Source organism: Antechinus flavipes, chromosome 4 (genome assembly GCF_016432865.1).
Source record: "Antechinus flavipes isolate AdamAnt ecotype Samford, QLD, Australia chromosome 4, AdamAnt_v2, whole genome shotgun sequence".
Taxonomy (NCBI): Eukaryota; Metazoa; Chordata; class Mammalia; order Dasyuromorphia; family Dasyuridae; genus Antechinus; species Antechinus flavipes.
In genome coordinates this window covers 472,624,936-472,652,317 of record NC_067401.1, presented here as the reverse complement: position 1 = coordinate 472,652,317, position 27,382 = coordinate 472,624,936, and the positions used below count along the sequence as shown (strand labels likewise).

Below are 27,382 nucleotides of genomic sequence, written 5' to 3'. Positions count from 1 at the left end.
ACTCAGTTTCAATTGATCAGGATGGACAGAAGCAGCTACACCCAAGGAAAGAACACTGGGAAATGAATATAAACTGCTTGCATTTTTGTTTTTCTTCCTGGGTTATTTATACCTTCTAATTCTCCCTGTGCAACAAGAGAACTGTTCGGTTCTGCACACATATATTATATCTAGGATATAGTGTAACCTATTTAACATGTAAAGGACTGCTTGCCATCTGGGGGAGAGGGTGAAGGGAGGGAGGGGAAAAATCGGAACAGAAGTGAATGCAAGGGATAATGCTGTAAAAAATTATCCTGGCATGGGTTCTGTCAATAAAAAGTTATTTTAAAAAAATATATAAAATAAAATAAAACTCAAAAAAAAAAAAGACATTGTTTGCAATCTTGGGGAGGGAAGAGGAAAGGGAGGGAGGGGGAAAACTGGAAATCAAAACCGTACAAAAATCAACGTGGAAAACATGTCGTTGAAAAACAATGAAATAATATTGAGGAGATTGAGGGGGAAACAGAATATGGGGTGCTAAGCTATTCAGAGATGACAATTGCTAAAAGTTTTAACCGAGTGCTTAGAGGTGAGTTATAATCACCTGTTAAAAAAAGGAGAAAATTCCCAACAATATGAAGAGTAGGGTATACTGGGTGGTGACTTGTGCTGAACGTTGGATGCTTATATTTCTGTCACAGCCGAGCGACTGTCATCTATGCCCCAAGTATAGAGCAACCTTGTCCTGGAGGAAAAGGTGAAGGGATATCAGGGGATATCCCTTCTCCTTTCAGGGTATAGGGGGAATGAAGGCAGAATAGAAAAGAAGGGAGACTTCTGTGGGAGAAGAAAGGGTCGTGAGGAGAGGAGGAAAGGGGAAATGTGAACTTAGTCAAGAAGACGGAGCACCAAAGAGGGAAGAGAAAGGCAAGGCAAAAGACACCTGCATAGTCAAAGCTTTAAAATACAGATCTGAGGCTCTCCCTGAAAAGGAAGCAGCTGGATGCTCGGAGGAGGAAGTCATGTGTGCTCCCAAAAACGATTCAACAGAACCACAGACACTCTCAGGTAACAGAGCTTGGCCACAAAAGGCACAAAGGCAGCAGGCTGGATAATATCTATCATTTACATAGTGCTTCAAGATTCAAAGTATTCTACAAGATAATAGCACTGGAACAGACTGTGATCTTCCTGGGGCATAACCTCCCAAGACTTATCCAAATGGACAACAGAGCCCCAGTTCTGTTAATTCAGCACAAATGATATCCCTTCAGAAGGAGCCGAAAACATGGCATCAATAATTACGAAGTCTTGCCCAAGAAACTGAAGCCCATGACGGAACAGCCTATGTTCCTCTCTGATGTCCAATTAAGCCAACGGATGCAGAAGAGAAACATTACTTTAGGGAAGTGAACAACAAGTATCCAGCCAGAGATGGAGTACACCTAACCAAAGTGGCTAAGTCTAATCAGAAGGATGGAGGAGGGAGGAGGCTCTGTAATGTTTATCCCCCAAGTGAGATACTATGGAGCAGGAGTTCTTAACCTTTTAGGTATTCTGGACCACCTTTGGCAGGCAGGATCCCTTCTTAGAATAATGGCTTAAAAAATACAGTTGAAGAAAATACTAAATTTCAGTTAGATTAGGAAAAATAAAGATATAATTCTTTTCCATCCAAATTTACAGAATCCCTGAAATTTATCTATGGAAATCCATGGACTCAGAAGTAAGAATCCTTGCTTTAGGTACTAACTACCCAAAAAGAAGAACATTAAAATCCAGGATACTCAGAAGTTCACAGGAGACAAAACTCGAGGAAAGGAGCCAGTGATCAAGTTCAGGGCCCCAAATATTCACATACAAACGCATAAAGTTTAGGCAGCAGACAAAGAGAGCTCAAGATCCTGACCCAAGAAAACAATTCTAGACCTTATGGATTCCACTGGAACTTGAAGGGAGCAAAACCCATGACTGAATTATGGTTCTGGAGGCATATACCTTATTCAAATGAAAAAGGGTGGGTAAAAGATAGTCTACACATGTGAGAAAATCCAAGTACAGAGGAGAACCAGAAAATATTTGGGTAATGATCACTAGAAGAAACTAAAGCAGTGTTGCCCTTGGAATAGATTACAGACCACCTGGAAAGAAATAAAAAACAGATATAGAAGTAGAAAGGTATGATACCCCGGTGATGGGGGACTTCAATTATCCAAAGTCCTGCTAGTGCTCTCTCTCTGGCAAAAACCAGGAACTCACTGACCTGCTTTACTGATAATTTCATCTTGTAAAAGTAGAAGGAATCAAAAAGAGGAATTTCTATTAAGGATTTGATTTTCACTGACAGGGAGAAACTGGTAGCTGAGAAGGAAATGATGGATACCTTGGAGGAAGTGACTACTCCCTTCTAAAATCTGTGTTAGAAAATGAGGTGAAAATGGGCATAGTCTGACATATATCCCCTGAGTTCTGGAAAAGTAAATCAAAGGGCTCGCAAGAAGGATAGGAATGACCTCATGGATAAAACATTTTGTAAGAAAAGTGGGCCCAGGAGAGTGAAAGCTGCTTGAGAAGGAAATTCTGAAAACACAAAGAAACAATTACAACAATATTTTTGAACAGATTTAGATACATGGGCAACTCACCAATTAACTTAATTTTTTTATTATAGCTTTTTATTTACAAAACATATGCATGGGTAATTTTTCAGCATTGACCCTCACAAAACCTTCTGTTCCAACTTTTCCCCTCCTTCCCCCCATCCCCTCCCCTAGATGGCAGGTAGATCAATACAAGTTAAATATGAATTAACTTAATTTTTAAAAAAGAAACCTACAAAAGATGGAAATAAGATGAGGGAATAGAGAGTGAATCTAAGACTATGACATGGTCTCATAAAAGTAGTGTCAGAAGTGGGCAGAAGCTGGCAAAAGAAGCTACAGACAAAATTATTTAAAGGGGAAAAAAAAGCTCTACTGGAAAAGATTAAAGAGGGATTGGACCTTAGTTTAGAGTGACTGGGACAGTGACAACAGAAAACAGAGAGAGAGAGAAAGTGGCTTTAGTCTAATGCCATTTGTTTGGTCGTTGTCAAAAGGAACGACTTCTGCACTGAAAATCACAGAACAAAAATAATTAACAGAGTTGAGACTCAGGTAAGAAGAGAGCATCTAGCTGACTTTGATAAAGTCAAGTCTCTGACCCAGGTCCTGAAAGAACTGACAAGTGAGAATACTGAACTATCTGTGATAAATACAAGATCGTAAAAAATAGAAAGATTGGGGAATGGCCAGAGTTGTCCAGATTTGGAAAAAAAATGGAACAGTAGAATCTGCAAACATCAATTCCTGGGACATGCTAGAATACATCACTAAAGAGCTGGTTTTTGCTGTTCAGTCATGTCTGACTCTCTGTGACCCCATTTGGGGTTTTCCTGGCAGAAATACTGGAGCAGTTTGCCATTTCCTTTTCCAGATCATTTTGTAGGTGAGGAAACTGAGGCAAAGAGGGTGAAGTGACTTGCCGGATCACACAGATGAGAACTGGCTATGGGACCCTGGGCAAGTTACATATTCCTTGTATCTCAGTTCCTTCAGTTGTAAAATGAGGGGATTAGACTCAGTAGCCTCTAAGATCCCTCCCAGCTCTAATCTAAGATCTTATGAATGCTTAAAAAAAAATTGTAAATAAAAAAGCCTCTTAGTAAGCTGCTGGTCATATGGGTTCTTAAAGCTCTTTTGTTTATTATTTCAGAAATTTTCAAAAGCAGGATGGTGCTCTGTCCCCTTGAGTTTTTATTTTTCTAAGCAGAGAGGCTTGGGGTTTAATTGATAAATCCATTCCTGGTAGCCTTGTGCCAAAATAGCGGGCTACTGAGTTTTTCTTCTATAATGATTCGGTGTCAACTTGGCAGGAAGTCTCCAGTGAAGTGCCCCAGGGATCTGTGCTTATTACTAAGCTGCTTAATATTCTTTTTTTTTTTATATTATAGCTTATTATTTATAAGATATATGCATGGGTAATTTTTCAGCATTGACAATTGCAAAACCTTCTGTTCCAACTTTTCCCCTCCTTCCCCCCATCTCCTCCCCCAGATGGCAGGTTGACCAATACACGTTAAATATGTTAAAGTATAAGTTAGATCCAACATATGTATACATGTCCAAACAGTTGTACAAAAAGAATCGGACTCTGAAATAGTGTACAATTAGCCTATGAAGGAAATCAAAAATGCAGGCAGACAAAAATAGAGGGATTGGGAATTCTATGTAAATGGTTCCCAGTCATCTCCCAGAGTTCTTTCACTGGGTGTAGCTGGTTCAGTTCATTACTGCTCCACTGGAACTGATTTGGTTCATCTCATTGTTGAAGAGGGTCACGTCCATCAGAATTGATCATCATATAGTATTGTTGTTGAAGTATATAATGATCTCCTGGTCCTGCTCATTTCACTCAGCATCAGTTCATGTGAGTCTCTCTGTTTAATATTCTTATCATCAAAGTGAGTAAAAGGAGAGATCATCAAAATTTATAGACTTTAAAATTTACATCAAAATTAAAACCTGTTGAAGAACTATTAACACACTAGATGACGGAATAAGGATGCAAATAGACTTCCCCTTTTCTTCCTCCCCTTGCTTCTCTTCTTTCTTCTCTTCTTCCTCCTCCTCCCTTCCCTCTTTTTCTTTCTTTTCCTCTTCCCCTCCTCTTCCTCATCATCTCCCTTCTTCTTCCCCTTCCTCCTCCTCCCTCCCTTTTCTTCCTCCTCCTCTACTCTTCCTCATTAATAAGATTAAACTCAGGAGAGATAAAAGTAAAAATCTTACTTTTGTGTGTGTGTGTGTGGAAGTTGAACCAGTTGGCCACTGAGGTCCCTCCCAACTCTCAGGTCTGTGACTCTGCGATCTTGGGGTCCGACAGCCGAACCTTCCATGGCCTGAGTTCTAGTTCCTCACTATCCTGGCTTCCCCCTGTCCTCTGGTCTCGCTTAATAATGAATGTCCTTCCTAACACGTAGCAGCCAGAATTGAACACGCTAATCAACGTGTCTCACCAGGGCAAATTGAATCCTTTGTCACTAATTCAACTATTATCAATCACCGCTAAACTACTAAAACTTGGCTCTCCACTCAACTCCTAGGAAAACCATTATATTCATTTATCTACACGATTGCAGTCAGTGAAAAAGATCCGAGCAAAGCCTCTTAGGAAGCTGCTCATCATCCGGGTTCTTAAGGCTCTGGTTTATTATTCCTGTTAGCTGCTTTCTCAGTTACTGATCGCTTGGCTCCCCGAATGGGTGCTAAGCTGTTACTAATTAGTAGTTCTCCTAATGTCCTATTTCAGAAGATTGGTGAGGAGGCAAGGCATAGAAAAAAAGTGGGGGGAGACTGCTGTTCTAGACTGGATTCTAAGTGGTTAGGTGGAAACAAAAATGACATCACTTTTGGAAGACCTCATCAAATGAAAAACCTGTGTAGGGGTCCTTTAACATGCTGGAGGATGGAGTCGAGATCCAAACAGATTTTGGCAGATTAGAGCACTGGGCTCAACATAATAAGATTAAGTTTATTAGGGATAAAAGTAATAATCTCACTCTTTGGCACAAAAAGTCAATCCAGAAGTACAAAATGGAGAAGGAGCTGAAAAGAGATCTGGGGGCTCTAGTGGACCACAGTCTCCTCAGTTTGATTCAACACAATCTCAATATGATTTTTTAAAAACTTTTGTTGGCTGCTTATCCTTAAGGGTTTGATATAGACGAGGAGAACACTGGCTGGGGCAGAACTGTACTTTGGAAAAGTGACTTGGTTTTATTTATTTATTTTGTGAGGCAATCAGAGTTCCTTGCCCAGAGTCATACAGCTAGTAAGTGTCACATTTGAACTCGGGTCCTCCTGACTCCAGTGGCCATGATGTAGCCCCTGTGTTACCCAGCTGCCCCTGGAAGAATGAATCTTAAAGGGGGCAGAGATGGAATAGAATAGCCTAGGATACCTTCAGGACTGATTTGCTAAAAGGGAAACTGGCTGAAAAAGGATGGGAGACTTGATAATGAAATAAATTCTGGTGACACAATCACCATTGCGTCCACAGGGGAATAAGGAGAGGAAATGTGGCTGAACAGGGACTTAGCCAAGAAACGGAATTGAAAGGAACATGAGATGGAAGGGAGGATGGGTAACCCCAGTACAAGGGAGGGACAGTTCAGCACCAAGAACAGAGCACAGACATCTTCTGGCTAGTACATAGCTGTCCCCCTCTTTCTTCCTCCTCCTTCTTTCTTCTCCCCATTCTTCCCTCTCCTTCCCCCTCCTCTTCTGCATCCTCTCCCTTCTCCTTCCCCTTTCCTTCCTCCCCTTGCTTCTCTGTCTCTTTCTTTTCTTATTCCTCTTCCTCATTTCCCTCTTTTTCTTTCTTTTCCTCTTCTTCCTCCTCCCCTCCTCTTCCTCATCATCTCCCTTCTTCTTCCCCTTCCTCCTCCCCCAGCTTCTCCTTCTCTTTTCTTCCTTCTCCTCCTCCTCCCTTCCTTTTCTTCCTCCTCCCCTCCTCTTCCTCATCATCTCCCTTCTTCTTCCTCTTCCTCCTCCTCCTCCAGCTTTTCCTTCTCTTTTCTTCCTTCTCCTCCTCCTCCCTCCCTTTTCTTCCTTCTCTTCTCTTCCTCATTCTCTTCCCTTCCTCCTCCTCCCCTTTTTCCTCTCCCTGCTTCTCCTCTTTATTTCTTCTCCCGTTCTCCCTTCTCCTTCCCTTCCTCCCCTCCCTCCTCCTCTTGGTGAGAATTCTCTAAAACCCTCTAGCCCTCTCTCTGCTCTCCGTCCCAGCTACCGTGTCCCCGTCTGTTGACCTTCCACATTTGAGTGGAAATTTTCTGAAAGGCAAGGACTGTGTTATTTACATATCACCAGCATTTAACACGCCTGGTACATAGTCAGTGCTTAATATGCATGCTTTTTTACTCATTCATTACTTTAATAAAGATTTTATGAAAAATATGGGGGAAATTTTCACTGATTTCTCATAGGTCTTGTACCAAAGAGCAGCAGAGCTCTATGGGATTAGCCTCAGGAAGCCTAAGTACAGAACGAGGGGAAGCTGGGAATAAAAAAACCTAAGAAAATAAAAAAGGACTTGAGAGAAGTGATTACTTTTGCATTCTATTAATAACTAATTATTAAATTAGGATTGAGGTTTCCCCTTTTTATTTCCTCAATGATGTAGCAATCCCTGAGGATCAGTCAGTCAGTTCTCTGAGACTGGCCTAATTCTCAGGCTACAAGCTCCTGATCTTGGGCAGAGCCCCCCCCAATTAGGGGAGCTGCCTTTCATTTGCAGTCTAAATAGAATCTAACCTTTAGCAGCCTTCAGCTCTAAAGCTCTGAGGCCATGCCCTTGTACTGCTCCCCTGCAATGGGAGGAACTCAGGTTATGGAGAAAATCAGCAGTGATTTGGGTAGAGATGGACTCCTGTGTCCGGAGAGAGGGAGGCAGCTGAGGCTCTGGATCGAGTCGTATTCTCAGAAGAAGGAGCTGAAGCCTCTTAGCCCACCTCCTCACTAACCTGCCCACCTCCTCATTGACCTGCCCACCTCCTCACTAACCTGTCCACCTCCTCACTAACCTGCCCACCTCCTCACTAACCTGTCCATCTCCTCACTAACCTGCCCATCCCATCATTAATCATCAACTGGCTGAGACTGATTTCTACTTGAAAGGGGCACTCTCTTTTTCCAAAGGTACTTACGCATTCAGTGATCACTATGGTTTTGTCTTTGGTTACTGAGGAAAACCCTCACCATCCATTTGTTATCAGTTAGCCTAATTAATAAATTGATTATTAATTACCCAGAAACTCTGTCTCTTGGACCTTTCATTTGTCTGAAAAAAAAAAAAAAAGCTATGTTGGGAAGAAGATGATGAAAGAATAAACAGGCCCTGGGGCAGAATCATTCAGTCAACAAGCATTTTTAAAGGACATATATATGAAGGACAGCTAGATGGCACAGTGGAGAGCGCATTAGCCCTGAAGTCGGGAGGACATGGATTCAAGACTGGCCTCAGACACTTAACACTTTTTTTTTTGCTGACAAATTTGCTGAGGCAATTGGGGTTAAGTGACTTGCCTAGGGTCACAGCTAGGAAGTGAGAGAGAGAACTACGGAAACTAAATGTGGATCAAAGCATAGTATTTTTACTTTTTGGGGGCTTTTTTGGTTTTCTTTCCTTTTTTTTTTTTTTGGGTATAACATGATTTTTCTTGTATAACATGACATATATGGAAATAAGTTTAAAAGGATTCTACATATATAACCTGTATCAGATGTCTTGCTGTCTTGGGGAAGAGGGGAAAAAGGGAAGGAAAGAGAAAAATTTGGAACACAACGTTGCTAACTGTTGCATGTTGAAAACCGTCTTTATATGTCTTTGGAAAAATAAAATACTATTTAAAAAAAAAAAAAAACTTTAGCCAAAAGAACTTTTGCTCCAAGGATTTGATCTCTCGCTGTCGCAATAAAGAACACTTGTCATTTAAACGATTTAAAAAAAAATGATTCTGTACAGGAACTGATGCCGAATGAAGGGAGCAGAACCAGGAGAATATTGTACACAGTGGCAACAACACTGTACAGTGATCAACTAGGATCAACTCAACTCTTCTCAGCATGCAGGGATCTAAGACAATTCCAAAAGCCTCCGGATGGAAAAAGCCATCCACAACCGGAGAGAACTGGGGAGTCTGAATGCAACTGGAAGCATGCTATTTTCACTTTTTGGGTTTTTGTTCTTGAGGTTTTCCCCTTTTGTTCTGACTCTTCTTTCACAACATAACTAATGTGGAGATACGTCTAATATGATTACCCACATATAACCTGGATCAGTTTGCTTGCCGTCTTGGACTGGGATGAAGGAGGGAGAAAAAATCTGGAACTCAAAATCTTATGAAACTGAATGTTGGAATACCATAGGATGATCAATTCTGATGGACGTGGCCCTCTTCCTCAATGAGATACCAAATCAGTTCCAATAGAGCAGGAATGAACTGAACCAGCTACGCCCAGCGAAAGAACTCTGGGAGATGACTAGGAACCACTACATAGAATTCCCAATCCTATTTTTGTCCGCCTGCATTTTTGATTTCCTTCACAGGCTAACTGTGCACTATTTCAAAGTCCGATTCTTTTTGTACAGCAAAATAACGGTTTGGACATGTAGACTTATATTGTATTTAACTTATACTTTAACATATTTAACATGTATGGGACTACCTGCCATCTGGGGGAGGGGTGGGGAGAAGGAGGGGAAAAGTTGGAACAAAAGGATTTGCAATTGTCAATGCTGAAAAATTACCCATGCGTGTAACTTGTAAATAAAAAGCTATAATAATAAAAAAAGAAAGTGAATGTTGGAATAAAAATGAATGGAATTGGAAAAAAGTAAAATATTATTAAGTGGAAGAGAAAAAAAAAAAAAAGAATGAGCCAGGTCAGAATCCTCTCTGCCTTGGTTTTTTTTTTTTTTTTTTTTTTTTTGGTCCGGCCTACCAGATAAGGGGAAGGTAGTGGCTACTGATTTCAGCCAGACATTTGGCCAAGAGTCTCAAGAAGTCACTTCGGATGAGATGGAGAGATGCGGACCAGCTGGTAACAGGCTTAGGGAGGCAGGGACTGGCTGAATGATGGGACTCAAAGAATCGCAGCCAGTATGAGATCCCTATCCAAAAGAGGTCTCCATGGGATGCTCCTGGGGTCTGGCCTGTTTATTCATTCTTCATTTGGGGGACATCATTTATTAAGCCCTTAATGTGGGCTAGGAACTGGGAAGGGGACAGAGAAGGTTGAGACCCAACGTGCCCTGCTCATTCTGAGGAAGGCCTCAAGCTACAGTTCCTTTACGGGCCCTCTAACAATCAAGGTCTCAGGTGACATGGTGGACAGAGTGTTGGGCTTGGAGTCAGGAAGTCCTGATTTCAAATCCAGCTTCAGACACTTCCTAGCAGCAAGTCGCTTAACTCTGTTTGCCTCAGTTTCCTTATTTTGAAAATGAGAGCTGATCCCCCCTCCCACCCCAAGTTGTTGGGAGGATAAATGAGATAATATTTGCAAAATGCCTTGCAAAACTTAAAAGTTCCCTGTAAATTGTGTCATCATTATTAGTGTTCCTCTACTAGATTGGAAACACTACAGGATAGTGGGGAAATTAGCTCCTCTCTGCCTCCCACCCTCAACATGGAGACCTTGTCTATCTCCATCTAATCAAAATAAGATTACCATGGCAACCATGCTCCAACAATCATTCCCTGAAGTTAATGGGTAGCTCCTTCCCTTGCCAATACCCCATTAGCAGAGACTCATTTTTGGATATTAGGATCCGACCAAGTCAAGTTGACACACCCAGAGAGAAACGGAGGGAAAGATGTAGAGGAGAAGAGAGAGAAACAGAGAGTTAGGGAAGGAGAGAGATAGAAGAAGAAGGAAAAGAAGGAGGAGGAGGAAGAGAAGAAGGAGAAGAAGGAGGGAGAGGAGGAGGAGGAGGAGGAGAAGGAGGAGGAAGAGGGAGAGGAGGGGAGAGAGGCAGAGAGCCAGAGCCAGAGTGTGAAGGTGGGAACCCAAGCTTTGGCACCTGGGAAAGGTTGCCCATTTCAGGCTGAGCACCCTGAGGACACCCTCCCAAGGGACTCCGAGACCACTGCCCCTTCCCCACCCCTCTCCTCCCCTGCAGAGCTGCCTGAGGGGCAGCCAGTGTGACACGCAGCATCTTCTCCCAGCCCCGTAGTCACTGTGTGAAGCGGCTCCCGCTCCCTGTACAAATCCCTTCTACACCAAAGCTCCCGTTTTAAGACTGAAGAGTCTTGGGAGCGAGGCCCTGAGACCTGACTGACGTGCTCCAGCCATCAATGTGTCAGTGGGTAACATTTATTCGGCACCTACTGGGTGCTGGGGATTAAATGGCCCAGCGCCTCCCCGCGGGAAGCTTCTGTTCTATCCAGGGAGACAACATGTCTCTGAGCTAAATACAAAGTCGGATTTGGGGGCTTCTTGTGGGAGAGCTGGGGTTTGGGAGGGAACAAGCGTTTCTGGGAAGTGGAGGCGCCCGAGGACAGGCAAGTATCCGAGATGGGGAGAAAGCTCCGAGATGGAGCCGCAGCGGGAGGACCCAGTGTCTAGGAAGGGGAGAGACTTAGGTCCCAGAGGTCAGTTCCCTTTCCATTAGGCCACACTGCCTCCAGTGATTGTTTCCATTTCATGAGCTTTTTGAAGCTCTGTGAGTTGAGTCATGCAGAAATTATTCCCCTTATTTTAAAGGAGTAAACTGAGGTTTGGGGAGGTGAGAAGGAGAGCACTTTTTGAAAGTGCTCCAATGCAACGAGGAGCCTGCTCTGGAGTCAGAGGCCCCGGGTTCAAATCCCTCCGTTGTCATTTACTGACCCAAGTGACACAGGGGATTTCATTTCCCTGGACTTCAGCTTCCTCACCTGGGAGGCCCTTCTGCTAAGCGGGCGGCGGGGGGCACAGCCCAGGTGCAGACCCCAGTCCGAGGGCTCGCCCGCCCCAGGCCATCGGCTCTCGGCAGCCTCACTTTGCAGAGATGTTTAAGGCCCCATTGGCTCAGAGAGAATTAATCATCCCCCTAAAAGAGAAGCTTTGCAGTTGCCCGGGGAGGATAATCAATCTCACAGCTGGGAGAAAAACCGCTCCTCGGAAGAGACGCTTCCACGCTGAGCTGGGAGACAGCACCCCCTCCCAGACGCCCGGTGGGGGGGGGGCCGAGGTGAGTGGGAGAGGGGGCGGGGAGCTCTCGGAAGCCACGGGAACAAGGGGAGGGGGCCGGGGCCCAAGGGTGGCCGCCTTAAAGCACACGCTGGGGCAAGAGACTCCAAGGGAGGGGAAGCAGGGAGCAGGAGAAGGGCAGACTGAAGGGGAAGAAGGGAGAAGGAGAGGGGAGGGGCAGGAGAAGAGGGAGAGGAGAGGAGGGGAGAGGGGAGGGGGAGGATGAGCAAAGGGAGAAGAGGAGGAAGAGAGGGAGAAAAGAGGAAGGGAAGAGGGACAGAGGGAAAGGAGGAGAAAGGAGGAGGAGGAGGAGAGGAGAGGAGGGGAATAGGGAAGGGGAGAAGAAAAAGAGTGGGCAGAGAGAGAAAGTGAGAGGGAAAAGGGAATGGGAGGAAGGGAAAGAGAAGAAGGGGATGGGAAAGGATAAGGGGAAGGTAAGAAGGGGAAAAACTGGAGGAAGGAGAAGAAGAAAGAGAAGGGGGGGAGAGGAAGGGCCAGATTAGAGGAGGTCCGCTCCAGAAGGGGCTTTATTGCTCCAAAGCTCTCATCTCAAAGATGAGGCAATGGGCCGCCCTAGCTATGGCAATTCAGGCTGACAGAGCTTTCTCATCCTGTGAGGTCAGGGGCCAGACAGCGATCCCATTTCATAGACTGGGCAAGCGGGGCCCAGAGAGAGATGAAAAGGATTAGGCCAAGTTCACCAAGGCATTGGAGAAACGGCCCCAAGGTTGCTTTGGGTCTCCTGGCTTAAGCGACTTCACCGAAGGACTTGCCGAAGGTCGCCCGGCCAAGCAGAGAGCCCTCCCACGTGGCCTCTGCCTAGGAAGCCGGACCCTCCGGAAAGCAGAACCAGCCCGGGAAATGCTCAGCAGGCGGCTCTCTCCCAAAATGTCCCGGGCGCCTGCACGTCATTTTTATTGTTAACATTTTCCCGTCACTTTCTTAAGTTTCCAACCCATAAAAGCCCAATATATAGTCGGCCAATTTCTGATGCGTAAAAGTGAACATTTAACAACCAGCTGAGTGGGTCGGAGCTGGCTCTGACACCTCCTATAAAACCCCGGAGCCTGGAGATGCAGGTTCAAGTTCAGACATTCCAAGGAACAATGAGCTCCTGGGGGGCAGATAACCTCCTTTTTGCTCTGGTGCCTCTCAAAGCCTGGTATACAGTAGGTGCTTAATAAAATTCTTGTTGAATTGGATTAGATTGAAATGAACAGGGGTCTCTATTCTCAAAGGGGAAGAAAGGAATAATTAAGCATTTATGAAGCGCCTATTGTGTGCCAGGCACTGGACAAGCACTTTACAAATATCATCCCATTTGATCCTGGGAGTTATCATCCCCATTTAACAGACGAGGAAGCTGAGGCCCACAGTTGCTTGTACAGGATCACACAGCTAGTAAGTATCTGAGGCTAGATTTGAATTCAGGACCTGAGTTCCAATTCCGCCCTTTACCACAGTGGGATGTTGAGAAGTCCCAGAGGGGGCTGGCCTGAGTGAGCTCCAAGGTCCCTTCTAGCTCTTAGTCCAGGATCCTGGGTCCCTACAAATTAGGGATCTCCTTAATAAGGAATTGCCGGAGAAAGGGGGAGCCCAGCGGGGCTGGAACTGTGAGGGAGACCAGGATTCCCATATTCGGAGGGCTTGAATCAGAGCAAGCAAGCAATTGAAAAAAGCACATATTAAGCACCTACTGTGGGCCAGGCACTGTCCTAAACCCCAGGGAGACAAAGAAAGGCAGACAGAATTCTTTCCCTCCAGGCTCTTCCATGGAGGAGACCACATAGTAGGTACATACAAGATCTCAGTGCAAAGGGCCCTGGCTCTGGACACAGGATCTCCGTTCAAATCCTACCATTTTCACCTATGACACTGGCAATTCCTTCATCCTTTGGGTCTCAGTTTCCCTCTCTGTAAGATGAGAGGACTGTGCTAGACATCGGCGGGTCCTTCCAGGGGTAAGCCTGGAAACCTAAGTCACTTAATCTCTCAGATGAAAGATGGGGGGATCTAAATGATGATCCTGCTTCTGGTGCCAGTCACTGACCTTCCTCGGGCCTCAGTTTCCTCTTCTGTAAAGAGGTTCTGGGGCCCCTCAGCTTTCGGTCCCGGAGCCCACATTCCCCCGGCCTCCCCAGCTGTGCCAGGCTGGCATTTCTGGCTGCCGCCTCAGCCCCGGCCACCAGGGCGCTCTCTCAATTAGAGAAACGAGCTGACGTCTTCACGGCCCCGGCTTTGCTCGGCCTTCCATAAAAGTGGCTACCTCTGAGCCCTTTGCCAGGAGCTCCCTGGAGGAGAAGGGGGTCCATCCCCCCCCCCAGCTGGGGTCCATGACCTCCCCGCCGAGCCACGTCAGCAGAACTGAGCCGCCCCTCAAGGCCGGGAACAGGGGGAGAGACGCTGCCCAGCAATTAAGCTCACCTTAATTAAAACTTCAAAATAGCCCTCCGCGTTCCCACAGCTGATCGGCGTATAGGCTCTCTGGACTTCCAAGCCATTCACGGTCCCCCTAGGAAAGAGAGAGCGGGAGCTGATGGAGCGGACCCAGACCGCAAGCGTCTCCCCGGCTCTCTCCGCTTGACTGGGGATGCCCTCAGAGCACCCACGCTTTAAAAGTGTGGAAACAGCAAACCGGAGAAACCCCTTTTTTAGGGGTAACAAAGAAACAGTGCTAGTACTTAACATTGTGCTCAGCACACAGTAGGAGCTTAATAAGTGCTCGCTGACTTGATTTTACTTGAATTAGAAAAGCAGAAAACCTGGACTCCAATTCTAGTTCCCAGGATCACTGAAAGGTTCTCCCGGGCCTCTAGTCTCACCCCGCTTCCTCCATTTCATAACTGGATGGCCCAGGAGACTGAGTTCCAATCCTGCTTCAGTCACTTTATTAACTGTATGGCTCTGGGCACGTCACTTAACCTCTGTGGGCTCAGTTTCCTCATCTGTTAAAATGGGAACCTATCTTTCAGGGTAGGATCACATGAGGTGACGGATGGGCGGGCTCTATCACGGGGATCAGTTTCTCCTCCCTTCTCTTGCCTGCTCTCTGTGCTTTAGGCCATAATTAGTTTTTTGCCACTTTTCCCCCCCTCAACTTGTGTCTCTCTTTTCCCCCAGGCCAGTGAGAAGCGCAGGCAAAGCCAGGAAGTGCTCTGGCCAAGGGGAAGTTTGGGCTCTTTCAGCGGAGGCTGCGGGAAGGGAAGGGGCACGTCTGCCTCAGCCAGAGCCAGCTCGGGAGGGGGCAGCCTTGGCTCGGGGGTGGGGGGCCTTGGCTGGTGAGGGGGAATGGCCTTGGCTGGGGAGGGTGGCCTTGGCTGGTGAGGGGGAATGGCCTTGGCTGGTGAGGGGGAATGGCCTTGGCTGGGGAGGGGGCGGCCTGGGCTCGGGGGTGGGGGGCCTTGGCTGGGGAGGGGGAATGGCCTTGGCTGGGGAGGGTGGCCTTGGCTGGTGAGGGGGAATGGCCTTGGCTTGGGAGGGTGGCTTCTTACTGTAAGATGAGATGCTGTCCCGGGCTCAGCCCCAGCCGCCTGCTCTCGGGCAGCTCGAAGCGGACCTGGCAGGTGTCATCCGTCAGCTGCTCCATGGCGCTGATGCGGAAGGCCTCGAAGGTTTCCTGGCTCAGCTCTGAGAGACAAGGCTGCAACCAGAAAGGGCTGTCAATGAGCTGAATTACATGCAACGATTAAGCGCCTGCTGCATGCTAGGCACTGGGCTGAGTCCCAGGGCTACCGCCTCATGGCGTTTGGATTCCCCTGAAGGACCGTGTGCGTGTGTGCGTGCATGTGTGTGTGCATGTGTGTCTATACCCACCTGTGCATTCACGGGACACTTGCACACGCGCACAAATCCATGCACTGCCCCGTGGGCACGAACGCACGCGTGCGCGAGGCCACGTCTCTGCATGTTCCTTCCCCATTTCACACAAACTGCCAACATGTAAGTGTGCAGGCACCGACACACGCACGGCTTAACCCCCCGCGCCGGCTCTGCATCCGAGGCTATTCCACGTAAGTGTGTATTTCTCCAACACGGCCCAGGGGCCACGTGTGGCTATATGTGGAGACCCATGTGTATGCGCTTATATAGTCACAGACACACATGCAGGAGGGTTTCATAGAGGGAGATTATGAGAAATGTTTACCCCCCCCCACGTCCCGCCCCCTCAGCAAACCAACTGAGCCCAAACCATGCCCTCGTCCACGCGCCCGACCGCCTCGTTCTGCCCTTTGTCGGTCACGCCCGTTTGCCAGGAGCGCGCCCACCGTGGGACCCTTTGCTCCTGGGTTACTGGGCAGAGCTGGAGAAGAACTGAGCCGTCTGAGCACGGGACACATCACACCAGGTGATCTCCAATGGTCCCTTGCTGCAATCCAGGTGCTCCCTACCCTGCTGGGGGGAGTGGACAGAGCTCTGGGCCTGGAGTCAGGAGGATCGGAGGTCAAACTGACCTCAGATATTTATTAGTTATGTGACCATCACATAATTCTGTTTGCCTCAGTGTCCCCATCTGTAAAATGGGGAGTGATAAAAGCTTCTCTCTCCCAGGGTTGTTGTGAGGGTACAGGGCACAGAGTAAATGCTCCATAAATGTTAGCGATTATTACTAATGACTATCTCCTCTCAGAAGCTTTTCTAGCCCTTCTATTCTCAACTCTCCATAGCACCCTCCTGCTCCATCCTCTCCTTACCCCATATTCATCTAAAAAGTTGAGGTCTTAATTGGAACAAAAGGCTTGGCAATTGTCAATGCTGTAAAATTACCCATGCATAGAACTTGTAAATAAAAAGCTATAAAAAAAATGTAAAAAAAGAATAGTTTATCAGTTCAAGTAAAAAAAAAATAAAAAATTGAGGTCTTTTTCTGAGGGCTCCCATTGCTCACACCATTCCCGTCCCCTCGCTCACCCTTGTCTCACTGGAGGAGGCCCTGCTTTCCTCCCTGCACATCTGATCCTATACCTTCACTCTCTCCACTGTCTCCTCCTTCCTTCTGCCTACAAACATGTCCATGTCTCCCCACCTTAAAAAAACTTGTCTGTTTTTGTTTTTCAGCCATTTCAGTTGTGTATGACTGAAAATCTATTTGAGGTTTTCTCGGCAAAGGTACTGATCAGCCATTTTGTTTTCCAGCTCAGTTTGCAGATGAGGAAACTGAGACAAATGGGGTGAAGTGACTCGCCCAGGATCTTGCAGCTTGTGAGCGTCTGAAGCTCGATTTCAACTTAGGAAGACGACTATTCTTGACTCCAAGCCCAGCGCTCTGTGCACCATAGCGCCTCCTAGCTGTCCACCACCTCTATCAGCCATTGTTCACTATCTCTCTTCCTTTTCTAAGGCTGAATTTCTTGAGAAAGCCATCTACAACCAGTGCGTTCTTTTCTTTTCTTTTCATTTGCTCCTAAGGCCTCTAGTGTGTCTTCTAGCCCTATCGTTCCATCAAAACTGCTCTCTCTCAGTGGGAACTGAATGTGGGCCACAACATAGTATTTTTGCTTTTTGTTGTTGTTTGCTTGCTTGTTTTTTCTTTCTCTCCCTTTTTTTTTTTCCCTTTTTGATCTGATTTCTCTTGTGCAGCAGGATAAATGTGGAAATATGTATAGAAGAATTGCACATATTTAACATATATTGGATCACTTCTATCTAGGGGATGGGGAAAGGAGGGAAAAATTAGACTACAAGGTTTTGTAATGGGGAATGTTGAAAATTACCCATGTATATATAAATACACAGATATTTATATGAAGATGATTTATATGAAAGATGAATTAGTTACCATACACAGGGAATTAAAAACCTCCTTGTGACTGGGTCTCCTTGCCGGAAGCCTAAAGCAACAAGTATTACGAAACGCGGTGAATCGCCTCATGCATTCAGACCTTTGTTAGAATTATTGCTAAATTTTAAAAAATAAACTTTTCTAAATATACCAGGAATCTGGGGCGGAATCTCAGCTCGGTTTCTAACGAGAAATGGCTGTTTCTGTCATTACAGTTAGAAAGGGATTAGTTGATTATGGTCTGGAGGAACCAAGGAAAGGTCCCAGGAGGAGATGGTACCAAAGCGTGGCCTGGAAGGATTGGGGCAGGGGAAAGGGACAGCCTGCACACTCCTCAAACCCGGAGCCGGAGGTGACTCAGGGAAGAATCTGGCAAGCCACCCCCTTTACAGATGAGGGCCCTGAGTCCCGAACCCGTCGCTCCCATCTGTCCCCAATCCTGAGGGAGGCAGACTGCTCCAGAAGATAATCCTCAGGAAACTCCTACCTCCTCCTTCTTTCTCCACAGGAGACTTTTATCCTTCTTGGCCCGGGCTTTTTCCCACCGATCCAGCTCCTGATAATAGATGTCAAATATGCAGGGTTTGCAGCCACAGCCGCAGCATTGAGAAGGCAAAGGTTCAGTGGGTCGGAGTCGAAGCCAGCTTTCTTCATCATCCTCTTCCTCCTCCTCTTCCTCCATCATCAGCAGACAGTACCTGCTCAGGACGGGAAAAAGAGAAGGAAGTTAGGACAGCATCTGGCTTAGAATAGGGGGCTCCCAATGATAGGCCAAGAAAAGTTCGGCCAGGATCCTAAGCAAAATGTCCTGCTCAATTCAACTCAACAAATGTTTATTAGGCACCAACTATATATGTCTATATCTATCTATCTATATGTATTTATTTATTAAGCACCAACTATATATATGTCTAAATTTAGCTATATCTATTTATTTATTAGACACTAACTATATATACACATATATGTTTGTATACAATTGAGAACTTAGCAGGTGCTTAATAAACACAGGTTGAATTATATTGGATTGGGTTGAAATGAAAATAATTGGAGATCATGCGGTGGATAAAGCATCAGCCCTGGAGAAAGGAGAATCTGAGTTCAAATCCTTCCTCAGCCATTTATTAGCTCTGTGACCCTGAGCAAGTCACCTCACTCTGTTTCCTCAGTTTCCTCATCTGTAAAACAAGCCAGAGAAGGAAATACAAACTACTCTAATATCTTTTTTTTATTTTTATTTTATTTTATAATAACTTTATATTGACAGAATCCATGCCAGGGTAATTTTTTTACAGCATTATCCCTTGCACTCATTTCTGTTCCGATTTTTCCCCTCCCTCCCTCCACCCCCTCCCCTAGATGGCAAGCAGTCCTATATATGTTAGCTATGTTGCAGTATATCCTAGATACAATATATGTGTGCAGAACCGAACAGTTTTCTTGTTGCACAGGGAGAATTGGATTCAGAAGGTAAAAATAACCCGGGAAGAAAAACAAAAATGCAAATAGTTCACATTCGTTTCCCAGTGTTCCTTCTCTGTGTGTAGCTGCTTCTGTCCATCATTTATCAATTGAAACTCAGTTAGGTCTCTTTGTCATAGAAATCCACTTCCATCAAAATATGTCCTCATACAATATCGTTGTTGAAGTGTATAATGATCTCCTGGTTCTGCTCATTTCACTCAGCATCAGTCCATGTAGGTCTCTCCAAGCCTCTCTGTATTCATCCTGCTGGTCATTCCTTACAGAGCAATAATATTCCATAACATTCATATACCACAATTTACCCAGCCATTCTCCAATGGATGGGCATCCATTCAATTTCCAGTTTCTAGCCACTATAAACAGGGCCGCCACAAACATTTTGGCACATACAGGTCCCTTTCCCTTCTTTAGTATCTCTTTGGGGTATGAGCCCAGTAACTACTCTAGTATCTTTGCCAAGAAAACCCCAAATGGGGTCACAAAGAGTTGGACATGACTAATAGATTAAACAACAAGAAGAAAACAGTCAGAGATGAATCAGAAGAAGCTATATTCAAGTCTTGACTCCACCAGTGACTAGCTGTGTGATGTTGGTCAACTATTACTTCCTTTGAACCTTTGTTTTCCTTGTCCCCCAAATGAAAGGCTTGGTACAGCTGATTTTCTAGGTCTCTTCCAGCTCAGAAAGCCTCTGGGTCAAAGATTTCAGAAGACTACTCCATGTCAGGACAAAGGTCCTAACAATGAGAGCTGATCCAGGGGAAGAGGCCCCCACTGGAGGTCAAGAGCCAAGTCTCTGAGCCGAGGCCGGATGTCCACACCTTGGGAATGTCATTTTACCTATGGCTTGGACCAGAGGCCTCTACGCTCCTTTCCAACTCTCTGCTTCTGTAACTCTGAGAAAGGCATGTGAATGATAGATTTTCAGTGGCCATTAGTCTCAGTTTCTTCATCTCTAAAATGAGGAGGGTGGGTTAAATGACCTCAGATACTTCCCCACTCTAAATCCAGGATCCCATGATGGACAAAATGGACAGACAAATGGATGGATGACCCAAAAGATACTGTAAGAGGTCAGAGGCAGCTATCAGCAACCAGGCCTGACTGCAGGGCCTGGGAGGGCACAGTGAGGAAAGAGTTAAGTGGCTTGAAGCATGACTTATGATTTATTCTGAGCTTCCTCAATGGGGAAGGAAGTTTGGGATTAATCTGGATTCCTGAGTATTTACATATGAAGTCCAGCATTTATGTAGAAGGATCCTGGGACTAATCACTGCACCTGCAAACCCAGACTTGCCATTAATATCCTGAATGCAAATCAAAAATCAGAAGTATGGGCTCCCCCCGGGCTGCTTCAAGCAGAGCAGCAGGGGGATCTGGGAATGCTTGTCCCAAAGCTTTATAAATGCCGGCAATCCAGACTCGATGGGAATACATGAACCGCCTCCTCCTTAGTCCTACTTCCAAAAGTCTCCTCAAATTTTCTCTCCTTAATCTTCCTTTTTCAGCCCTCTGAGCTAAAAAGTCAGGAGGTTGGGGCTCAGTGAGGAGAGTCTTTACAATCTAAAAGATAGTGTGGCCCAGTGGATAGTGTCCAGGCATCAGAATCAGGCTGATGGGTTCAAGTTCTGCTCCTGACACATGACTCAGGAAAAATCACTTAACATTTCAGTCAGGGCCCCAAATAATTTTTTTAAAATAGCTTTTTATTTTCAAAATACACGAAAAGATAGTTTTCAACATTCACCCTTTTAAAATCTCGTGTTCCAAATTTTTCTTCCTCCCTCTCCTACTCAGCAAGTAATTTAATATAGATTAAACATGTGCAGATCTTCTATACATCAAATCACTTTTTAAGACTGGATGTCACAGAATAATAACAGATCTCCGTAGGCAGAAGGGATTTCCCTATTGGGAGGTCCTTATAAGAATGAAATCAAAGATCCAGATCAAAGATAAAGCAGTCTTATAAAAATGGCTGATCTCTTATAAGGGAGGCCCATGATTGGAGACTGGACTAAATGCTCTGTGAGGTTTCCTCTGGACTTGGAGGTTCTCTGATTCTCTTAGACACTTAAGGATCATTCACCCCCCTTGGCCAAATCATTTTTTCAACCATTCCCTAAGCCACCTAACCTTTCCCAACCTGTGGGACTTCCTTTTAGTTATCCCGAGGGCTGCCATCTTGTTCTGTAATTCAACTGTTGGTAAACAAGTCCTGGCTATTTCTCTGAGAGTCCCTGAATCTAGGACCCCATGATGGACAAATGGATGGATGGATAAATGACCCAAAAGATGCTGTAACAGGTCAGAGATGGTTATTATTATATTATTATTGCTATTATAATTTTATAGACTTTAATTATTAATTTCACTGCAATTTGCCAGAGTGAAGATGACTTGGTTTTAACTTTGTGCTCAGAGACAGTCCTGTTAGCCCCATTTTTCTCCTATGTGAGCAGTTCTTGGGAACTGGAGAGGAATTCTAAAAGACAAAAAAATACAGCCCTATATTGGGACTAAATACAAACAGCAGCAACTAAGGAGAGGAGGGACGGTGTTAGGAGTGTGAAGGACTGTAGCCTCTCCAGGTCATAGGCCCCTTGAGAGACAGGGTTGTACAATGGGAAGAATACTAACTCCGGAATACGAGAAATTGTGTTAAAAATTCTGCCTCTGAGTCTTACTTCCTTGGGGAAGCCATTTTATTTGATCTCTGTAGGTCTTAATTTCCTCCTTTGTGTAGACCCCCAACTACATTAAAGAGAAATATAATCTGGCTCCCTCCCAAGTAAGAGAGGGAAGGGGCAGCCCAGAGCTTTCTGCTATGGATAGAGGGAAATATGTCAGAGAGAATGTTGAGCTCTAGACTGGCTACCTTTCTGATGGACTTCCTGTGTGGGTTCCAGAATTCTTCGGAAGAGACCCATGGCCAGAGGATGCTAGTCTAAGGCAGGAAGAGAGAAAGTCTCTGGAAACTGCAGTCTTGTAGGGGAAGCTGGCTCATCATCACTCCCCTGATTTTTAAAGTCTTTCTCTAAGGCTGAGAGCAGGGGCTACAACGGCCTCGTCAGCGTTCTAACTCGGGGCAAAGAGCAGACATTAGGAGCGCTGCCGAGGTCGGTGAGGGATACTGGCCTACAACTAGCCCTGTGGGTGACATCTCAAATATTGGTGGAGTCTAAGAATATGAAGCTTAGCATCAAATAAAGCCATAGCCTTGGTGCCTCATCTCTTCCCCAAATGCTGTTCTTTGAAGGGACAATCTGTGCTATTCACAGAACTGAAAACACCGCAGGAAGAAGGGCTCCTCAAGGTGAAGCCATTTGGAAAAGCGAGTGCAAACGTCCCATTTATGTTGTGCCTGAAGTTTCTGAAGCCCCCTTTACATCCATTATCTCTCTCGACTAGAGTGGGATGTGCAGGTGTTCTTGTTCCCATCAGAGATGTGCAAAGTGAGACCAGAGAGGACGGGGACACTGGAAGAAGCAGGAAGAAGGTCCAGATCTGTCTGACTCCAAATCTGCCAATTTGGTGCCCCTGATTTTGTGCTCTTGGGATAAATGTCATGGTTTCCTCTGCTTCTCCCGTCTTCATTAGAGTCCTGAGCCAAGGGAAGCGGAAAGCAGGCTTCTCCCCAGCCCAAGGCACCCACAGTAGGAAGTGATCAGAAAGATGAAGAGTAGCTGCTGAGGACCCAAGAAGGGCAGACATTTTAATTTTCCAAAGGAAAACTACAGGCCTGTTGATCCCTGGTAAAATTCTAGCAAGAATACTAAAGGGAAGATCTGTAAGTCCTTAGGAGAGAAGGGACAGATCACCGAGAGCCAGAGGGTTTGATTAAAAATGAATTAGTACAACTCTGAGGTACCACCTCACACCTCTCAGAATGACTAAGAGACAGGAAAAGATAATGATAAACGTTGGAGGGGATGGGGGAAAACTGGGACACTAATGCATTGTTGGTGGAGTTGTGAACAGATCCAGCCATTCTGGAGAGCAATCTGGAACTATGCCCAAAGGGATACAGAACTGTTCATACCCTTTGACCCAGCAGTGTCTCTATTGGGTCTGTACCTCAGAAAGATCAAAGAAGAGGGAAAAGACTTAGATATACAAAAATGTTTGTAACAGTTCTTTTTGTGGTGGCAAAAAATTAGAAATTGTATAGATCCCCACCAATTGAGTAATGGCTGAAAAAGTTATGGCACGTGAAAATAATGGAATATTATTGTTCCATGAAAAAGAATGAGCAGATTGATTTTAGAACGGTCTGGAAAGATTTATATGAAGTTATAGAGCAAACAAGTAGAACCAGGAAAACATTAAACACAGAAACAGCAAGATTGAGTGATCATCTACCATAACAGTAATCCAAAGCAATCCCAATGAACGGCGGGTAGAAAATGCCATCTACATCCAGAGAGAGAGAACTATGGAGGCTGAATGTAAATCAATACATGTTATGTTCACTTTTTTCCTGTTTCTTTGATTTTTTTCCTTCTCTCTCATGGTTTACCCTTTTGTTCTGATTTTTCTCTCCCAATATGATTCAGAAGGAAATAGGTTTTAAATTAAAAATGTACATGTAGGGGCAGCCAGGTGGTGCAGTGGATAAAGTACCAGCCCTGAAGTTAGAAGGACTCGAGTTCAATTCCGGCCTCAGATAGTTGTATGACTCTGAGCAAGTCACTTTACCCTAATTGCCTTAGCCAAAAAAAAAAAAAAAAAAAAAAAAAAAAGTACATATATAAATTTTAAAAATGTCATTTTTCAGGTACCTGGGGAAAATGGAAATAAAAATGATAAAATGAACTGGAGAAGGAAAAAAATGCTAAGGAGTGTAGAGAAGAGAATCATTCTGTCCAGGACCAAAGGGGAAAACTAAGGCACAAAGGGTAAAGTGAATTGTCTAGACTCACAAAACTATTAAGTGTCTGAGGTTGAATTTGAACTCAGGTCTTCCTGACTCCATGCCCAGTGATCTATTCATTGTGCTACCTAGCTGCCTTAGAATCAAATATAAACTCCTTTACTTGGCATTTATAGTTATTATTCATTCTTTCCATTCACATCCTTTAAAGCAGGGGTCCTCAAACTTTTTAAATAGGGGCCAGTTCACTGTCCCTCAGACTGTTGGAGGGCCGGACTAGAGTAAAAACAAAAACTTTGTTTGGTGGGCCTTTAAATAAAGAAACTTCATAGCCCTGGGGGAGGGGGATAATCGTCCTCAGCTGCTGCATCTGGCCTGCGGGCCATAGTTTGAGGATCCCTGCTAAAGCATGGCCCTCTGTCCCTCCCACACTCCAGCTCTATCTCTGAGTCTTTGTAAAAACTGTTTCTTATGCCTGGAATTCTTCCTCCCACCCTCCCCTGTGCCCCCTTCACCTCTACTTCTTAAAATCCTCCCTGTCAGTTCAGGACCCATCTTTTGTGTGAAGACTCTTCCTGACCATCCCAGTTAATGGTACTTTCCCCCAGCCAATAAAAAGTTCCTCATATGTTTTATACACTCAATCTGTTCCTGTTGTCTCACCTGGGAGAAGGAAAGTTCCTTGAGGGCAGGAGCTATTTCACTTTTGTCTTTGACTCTCAGCACTTAGCACAATGCCTGCTGGCCAGTGGCTGCTTAGAAAATGCTGATGCCTTGATTAAACTCAAATGCCACCTTCTCCAAGAAGCCCTCCCTGATACCCAGGGTTGATTCACAAGCTGCCCCTTCAACCTTCCTGGGCACTTTATTCAGACTTCTCCAATGAGTTCACTGAGGAAACATTCTATCAGGTTCATCAGAATAACGTTCTGACAGCTTCCTCGTAGCAACATTGTGTCAGTAATTGACTGTCACACCAGTAACTGTCTGTGTCAGGTTCATACCAGTAACTGTAGTTCACACCAGTTACTGTAGATGTCAGGTTCACACCAGTAACTGTCCGTGTCAGGTTCATACCAGTAACTGTAGTTCACACCAGTAACTGTCTGTGTCATGTTCACACCAGTAACTGTAGTTCACACCAGTAACTGTAGTTCACACCAGTAACTGTAGATGTCAGGTTCACACCAGTAACTGTCCGTGTCAGGTCCACACCAGTAATTGTACATGTCAGGTTCACACCACTAACGGTACGTATCAGGTTCACACCAATAACTATGTTCCAGTTGGCTGGACCCTGCCTCCCTTAGGTCAGTTCAACAAATTATATTTATGACTTCCTCTATCAGTGCTGGGGAGATAAAAGTAAAACATAACTTAAGAGCTTGGTCTCAGAGGGCTTACCTTCAATGGGGAGGAGTCAGGAAGAAGTTGGTTAGAACGGTACATGAGAATGGAAAGAAGGCTACATATGATGGAGAAAAAGGAAAAATCCAGCGAAGAGTTCTAAGAATGTTAGAGAAGGGATGTTGGAGTTCTTGTTCTTCTTTAAAATAATATAATGAGATGGTTCTCTCTGGGAGAAAGCAGGTTTCTCGGGGAGGTTTTCTGGAGGCAGCCTTAATATCAGTTCAGATCAATAATTATCCCAAATGCAGCCAGATGATAAAAGTTCAGATGTTTTATTGCTCCAATATAGCCCGGTTAGCTTAGAGGCCTCTCTCTCTGCTTGGTTCCAAGAGCTCCCTCCGAATGTCTCCAAAGGTTTGTCCTTCAGCCTCCAGCCAGCACAAAGGTGAATCTGTCTTGCCTTTGAGAGAGGCTTCTGGCTCTCAATCTCCCAGAGTCTCCTCTCTGACCCCAGTCAATGTTCCGAAGTAAAACTCCTCACTCAGAGAGGGCTTCTGGCTGAACTCACTTGACGCTCCCTCTCAATCTAAATTCAGCTGAACTCTCTTCTGCCACCAGCCAGCCAAGTGGAAAATGGAATGAATCTCTCTCTAATTGGGCCTCTGCTTTCTTCTTATATATCAGAGAGAGGGGTTATGGGTTTTTTCCCATAGTGCTCTCTGGCCCTAAGAGGTTCAAGGGAGGTGGGAATTTGGATATCTCATACTAAACCCTGAAGTCTCCCAAATGTGTGAACTCCAATGAGTAGAGGTGTGAACACAAGCCTTGTATCAATTACATTGAGTTAACACTAGGATTCTAACAAAGGGAGAAATATTTTGTCCCGGCATTGGGGCAACCGAGAAGGCTTCTGAGGGCAGGGAGAACCGGACCTGAGTCCTAAAGGAGTCTGAAAGGCAGGCGTGAGGGGAGAGTACATTTTAGGCGCTGGAAATGAGCTGCTTAAGGGAATGGAGGAGGAAGCTGGCAGGTTGGGAGTGGGGGGGCTCATTAGTAGGGTTTGGTTGGATCAAAAGTGTATAAAAATGAACTGGAGATGGGGCAGGCAACCTCAGGAGAGCAAAGCCCTCCTTCCGAAGAAACAAACCCCCAGCCTCAGTTTCATTACTTGTCAAATGGAGGGAGAGACTGGGTCAAAGATTCTTAAGACTCCACATGGGTCTCAATGTAGGGGTCCCAAAACTATGATTTATTATTAGTTAACGTTCGATTTGTCCGCCCATTTTATGGAAAAATGTCTTGGCCAAAAGGGCTCGGGAGCGGAAAGCGTTTAAGAAGCGCTGGCCCGGATGATCCCTAGGGTCTCTTGTGAATCTGGAGGGCAGGACCAAGCAGAGGTCTCCAGGGCTCATTCCCGACTCCTCTGGATTAAACCAGTCCCAAATCCCTCTAACTGTGTTGTCCTATGGCCGGAACATCAACTAGCCAAGCGGCCTCTCGCTGCCCGTGCAGCCACCCTCAGAGGACGCCCCAGGGCCCCGTGCTGGGGACCATTCCGGAGTCTGACCCGCAGCGGCGGCCTGAGGAGCGCACGAGCCTCAGTCTCCTCCCCTGTAAAGTGAGGGGGATGGGCACCGAGCCCAGAATCCAGGGGCACTTTGGGAGTCGGCCCGAATGGCCCTCCCTGGGCTGGAGGCTGAGAGCCGCCCCACGACTCCGGGACTCAGTTTCCCCTTCTGTGAGATGAGGGAGTTGGCTTAGATGGCCCCTGGGGTCCACCTTTCAGCCCTTGCTGCTTGGCTGGAAGGCTGCGCTTCGGAGGGGGTGGGGGGTCCCCCGGGGAGCTCTCCGCTCGGACTCTCCAGCGGGAACCATCCTCACTGCTCAGCCCGCTAGTCCCCGCCAGCCAATCTGGCCCACCCGGGGGTCCTCTCGTACAACCCACTGCCGTCTGGCGCCGAAGCACGCCCCCACTCACCTCCGTTCCGGGCCGCTCTGCCGGGCTCCGCCCCTTCGGGGCCTGGGCAGTACTTCGCCGACGCTCCCTTACCGGCTCGAGTCTAGGATGGGGAGGGAGGAAGGAGAGCTGGGTTAGCGGTGATTGGCCGCCGCAGCCGCTTCTCGGCGACCCGAGGCTCCGCCCCG

At 45.9% G+C, this 27,382-nt stretch overlaps 1 protein-coding gene and 1 long non-coding RNA gene across 5 annotated transcripts in view; both read right to left on the bottom strand.

The window, feature by feature from the left end:
- LOC127563285 (NADH-cytochrome b5 reductase-like) overlaps window positions 1-27,323 on the bottom strand; it is a 40,278-nt gene extending 12,955 nt beyond the window's left edge. For 2 of the 4 annotated variants that reach the window (XM_051999634.1, XM_051999633.1), the window contains exons 1-4: window positions 25,292-27,202; window positions 18,017-18,227; window positions 15,242-15,390; window positions 14,175-14,262 (exon numbers count right to left, since the gene is read on the bottom strand). In XM_051999634.1, coding sequence (XP_051855594.1) covers window positions 14,175-14,262; window positions 15,242-15,390; window positions 18,017-18,214 — 435 coding nt within the window. In that variant the 5' untranslated portion in view covers window positions 18,215-18,227; window positions 25,292-27,202. The other 2 variants (XM_051999632.1, XM_051999631.1) reach the window with 2 other exon arrangements.
- On the bottom strand, window positions 2,802-10,412 carry LOC127563286 (uncharacterized). Its single transcript, XR_007953943.1, has 2 exons — window positions 4,812-10,412; window positions 2,802-4,474 (listed from the first exon to the last, which is right to left on the bottom strand). It is a non-coding gene; the product is annotated as an uncharacterized LOC127563286 (long non-coding RNA).
- Window positions 27,324-27,382: the final 59 nt, after the last annotated feature.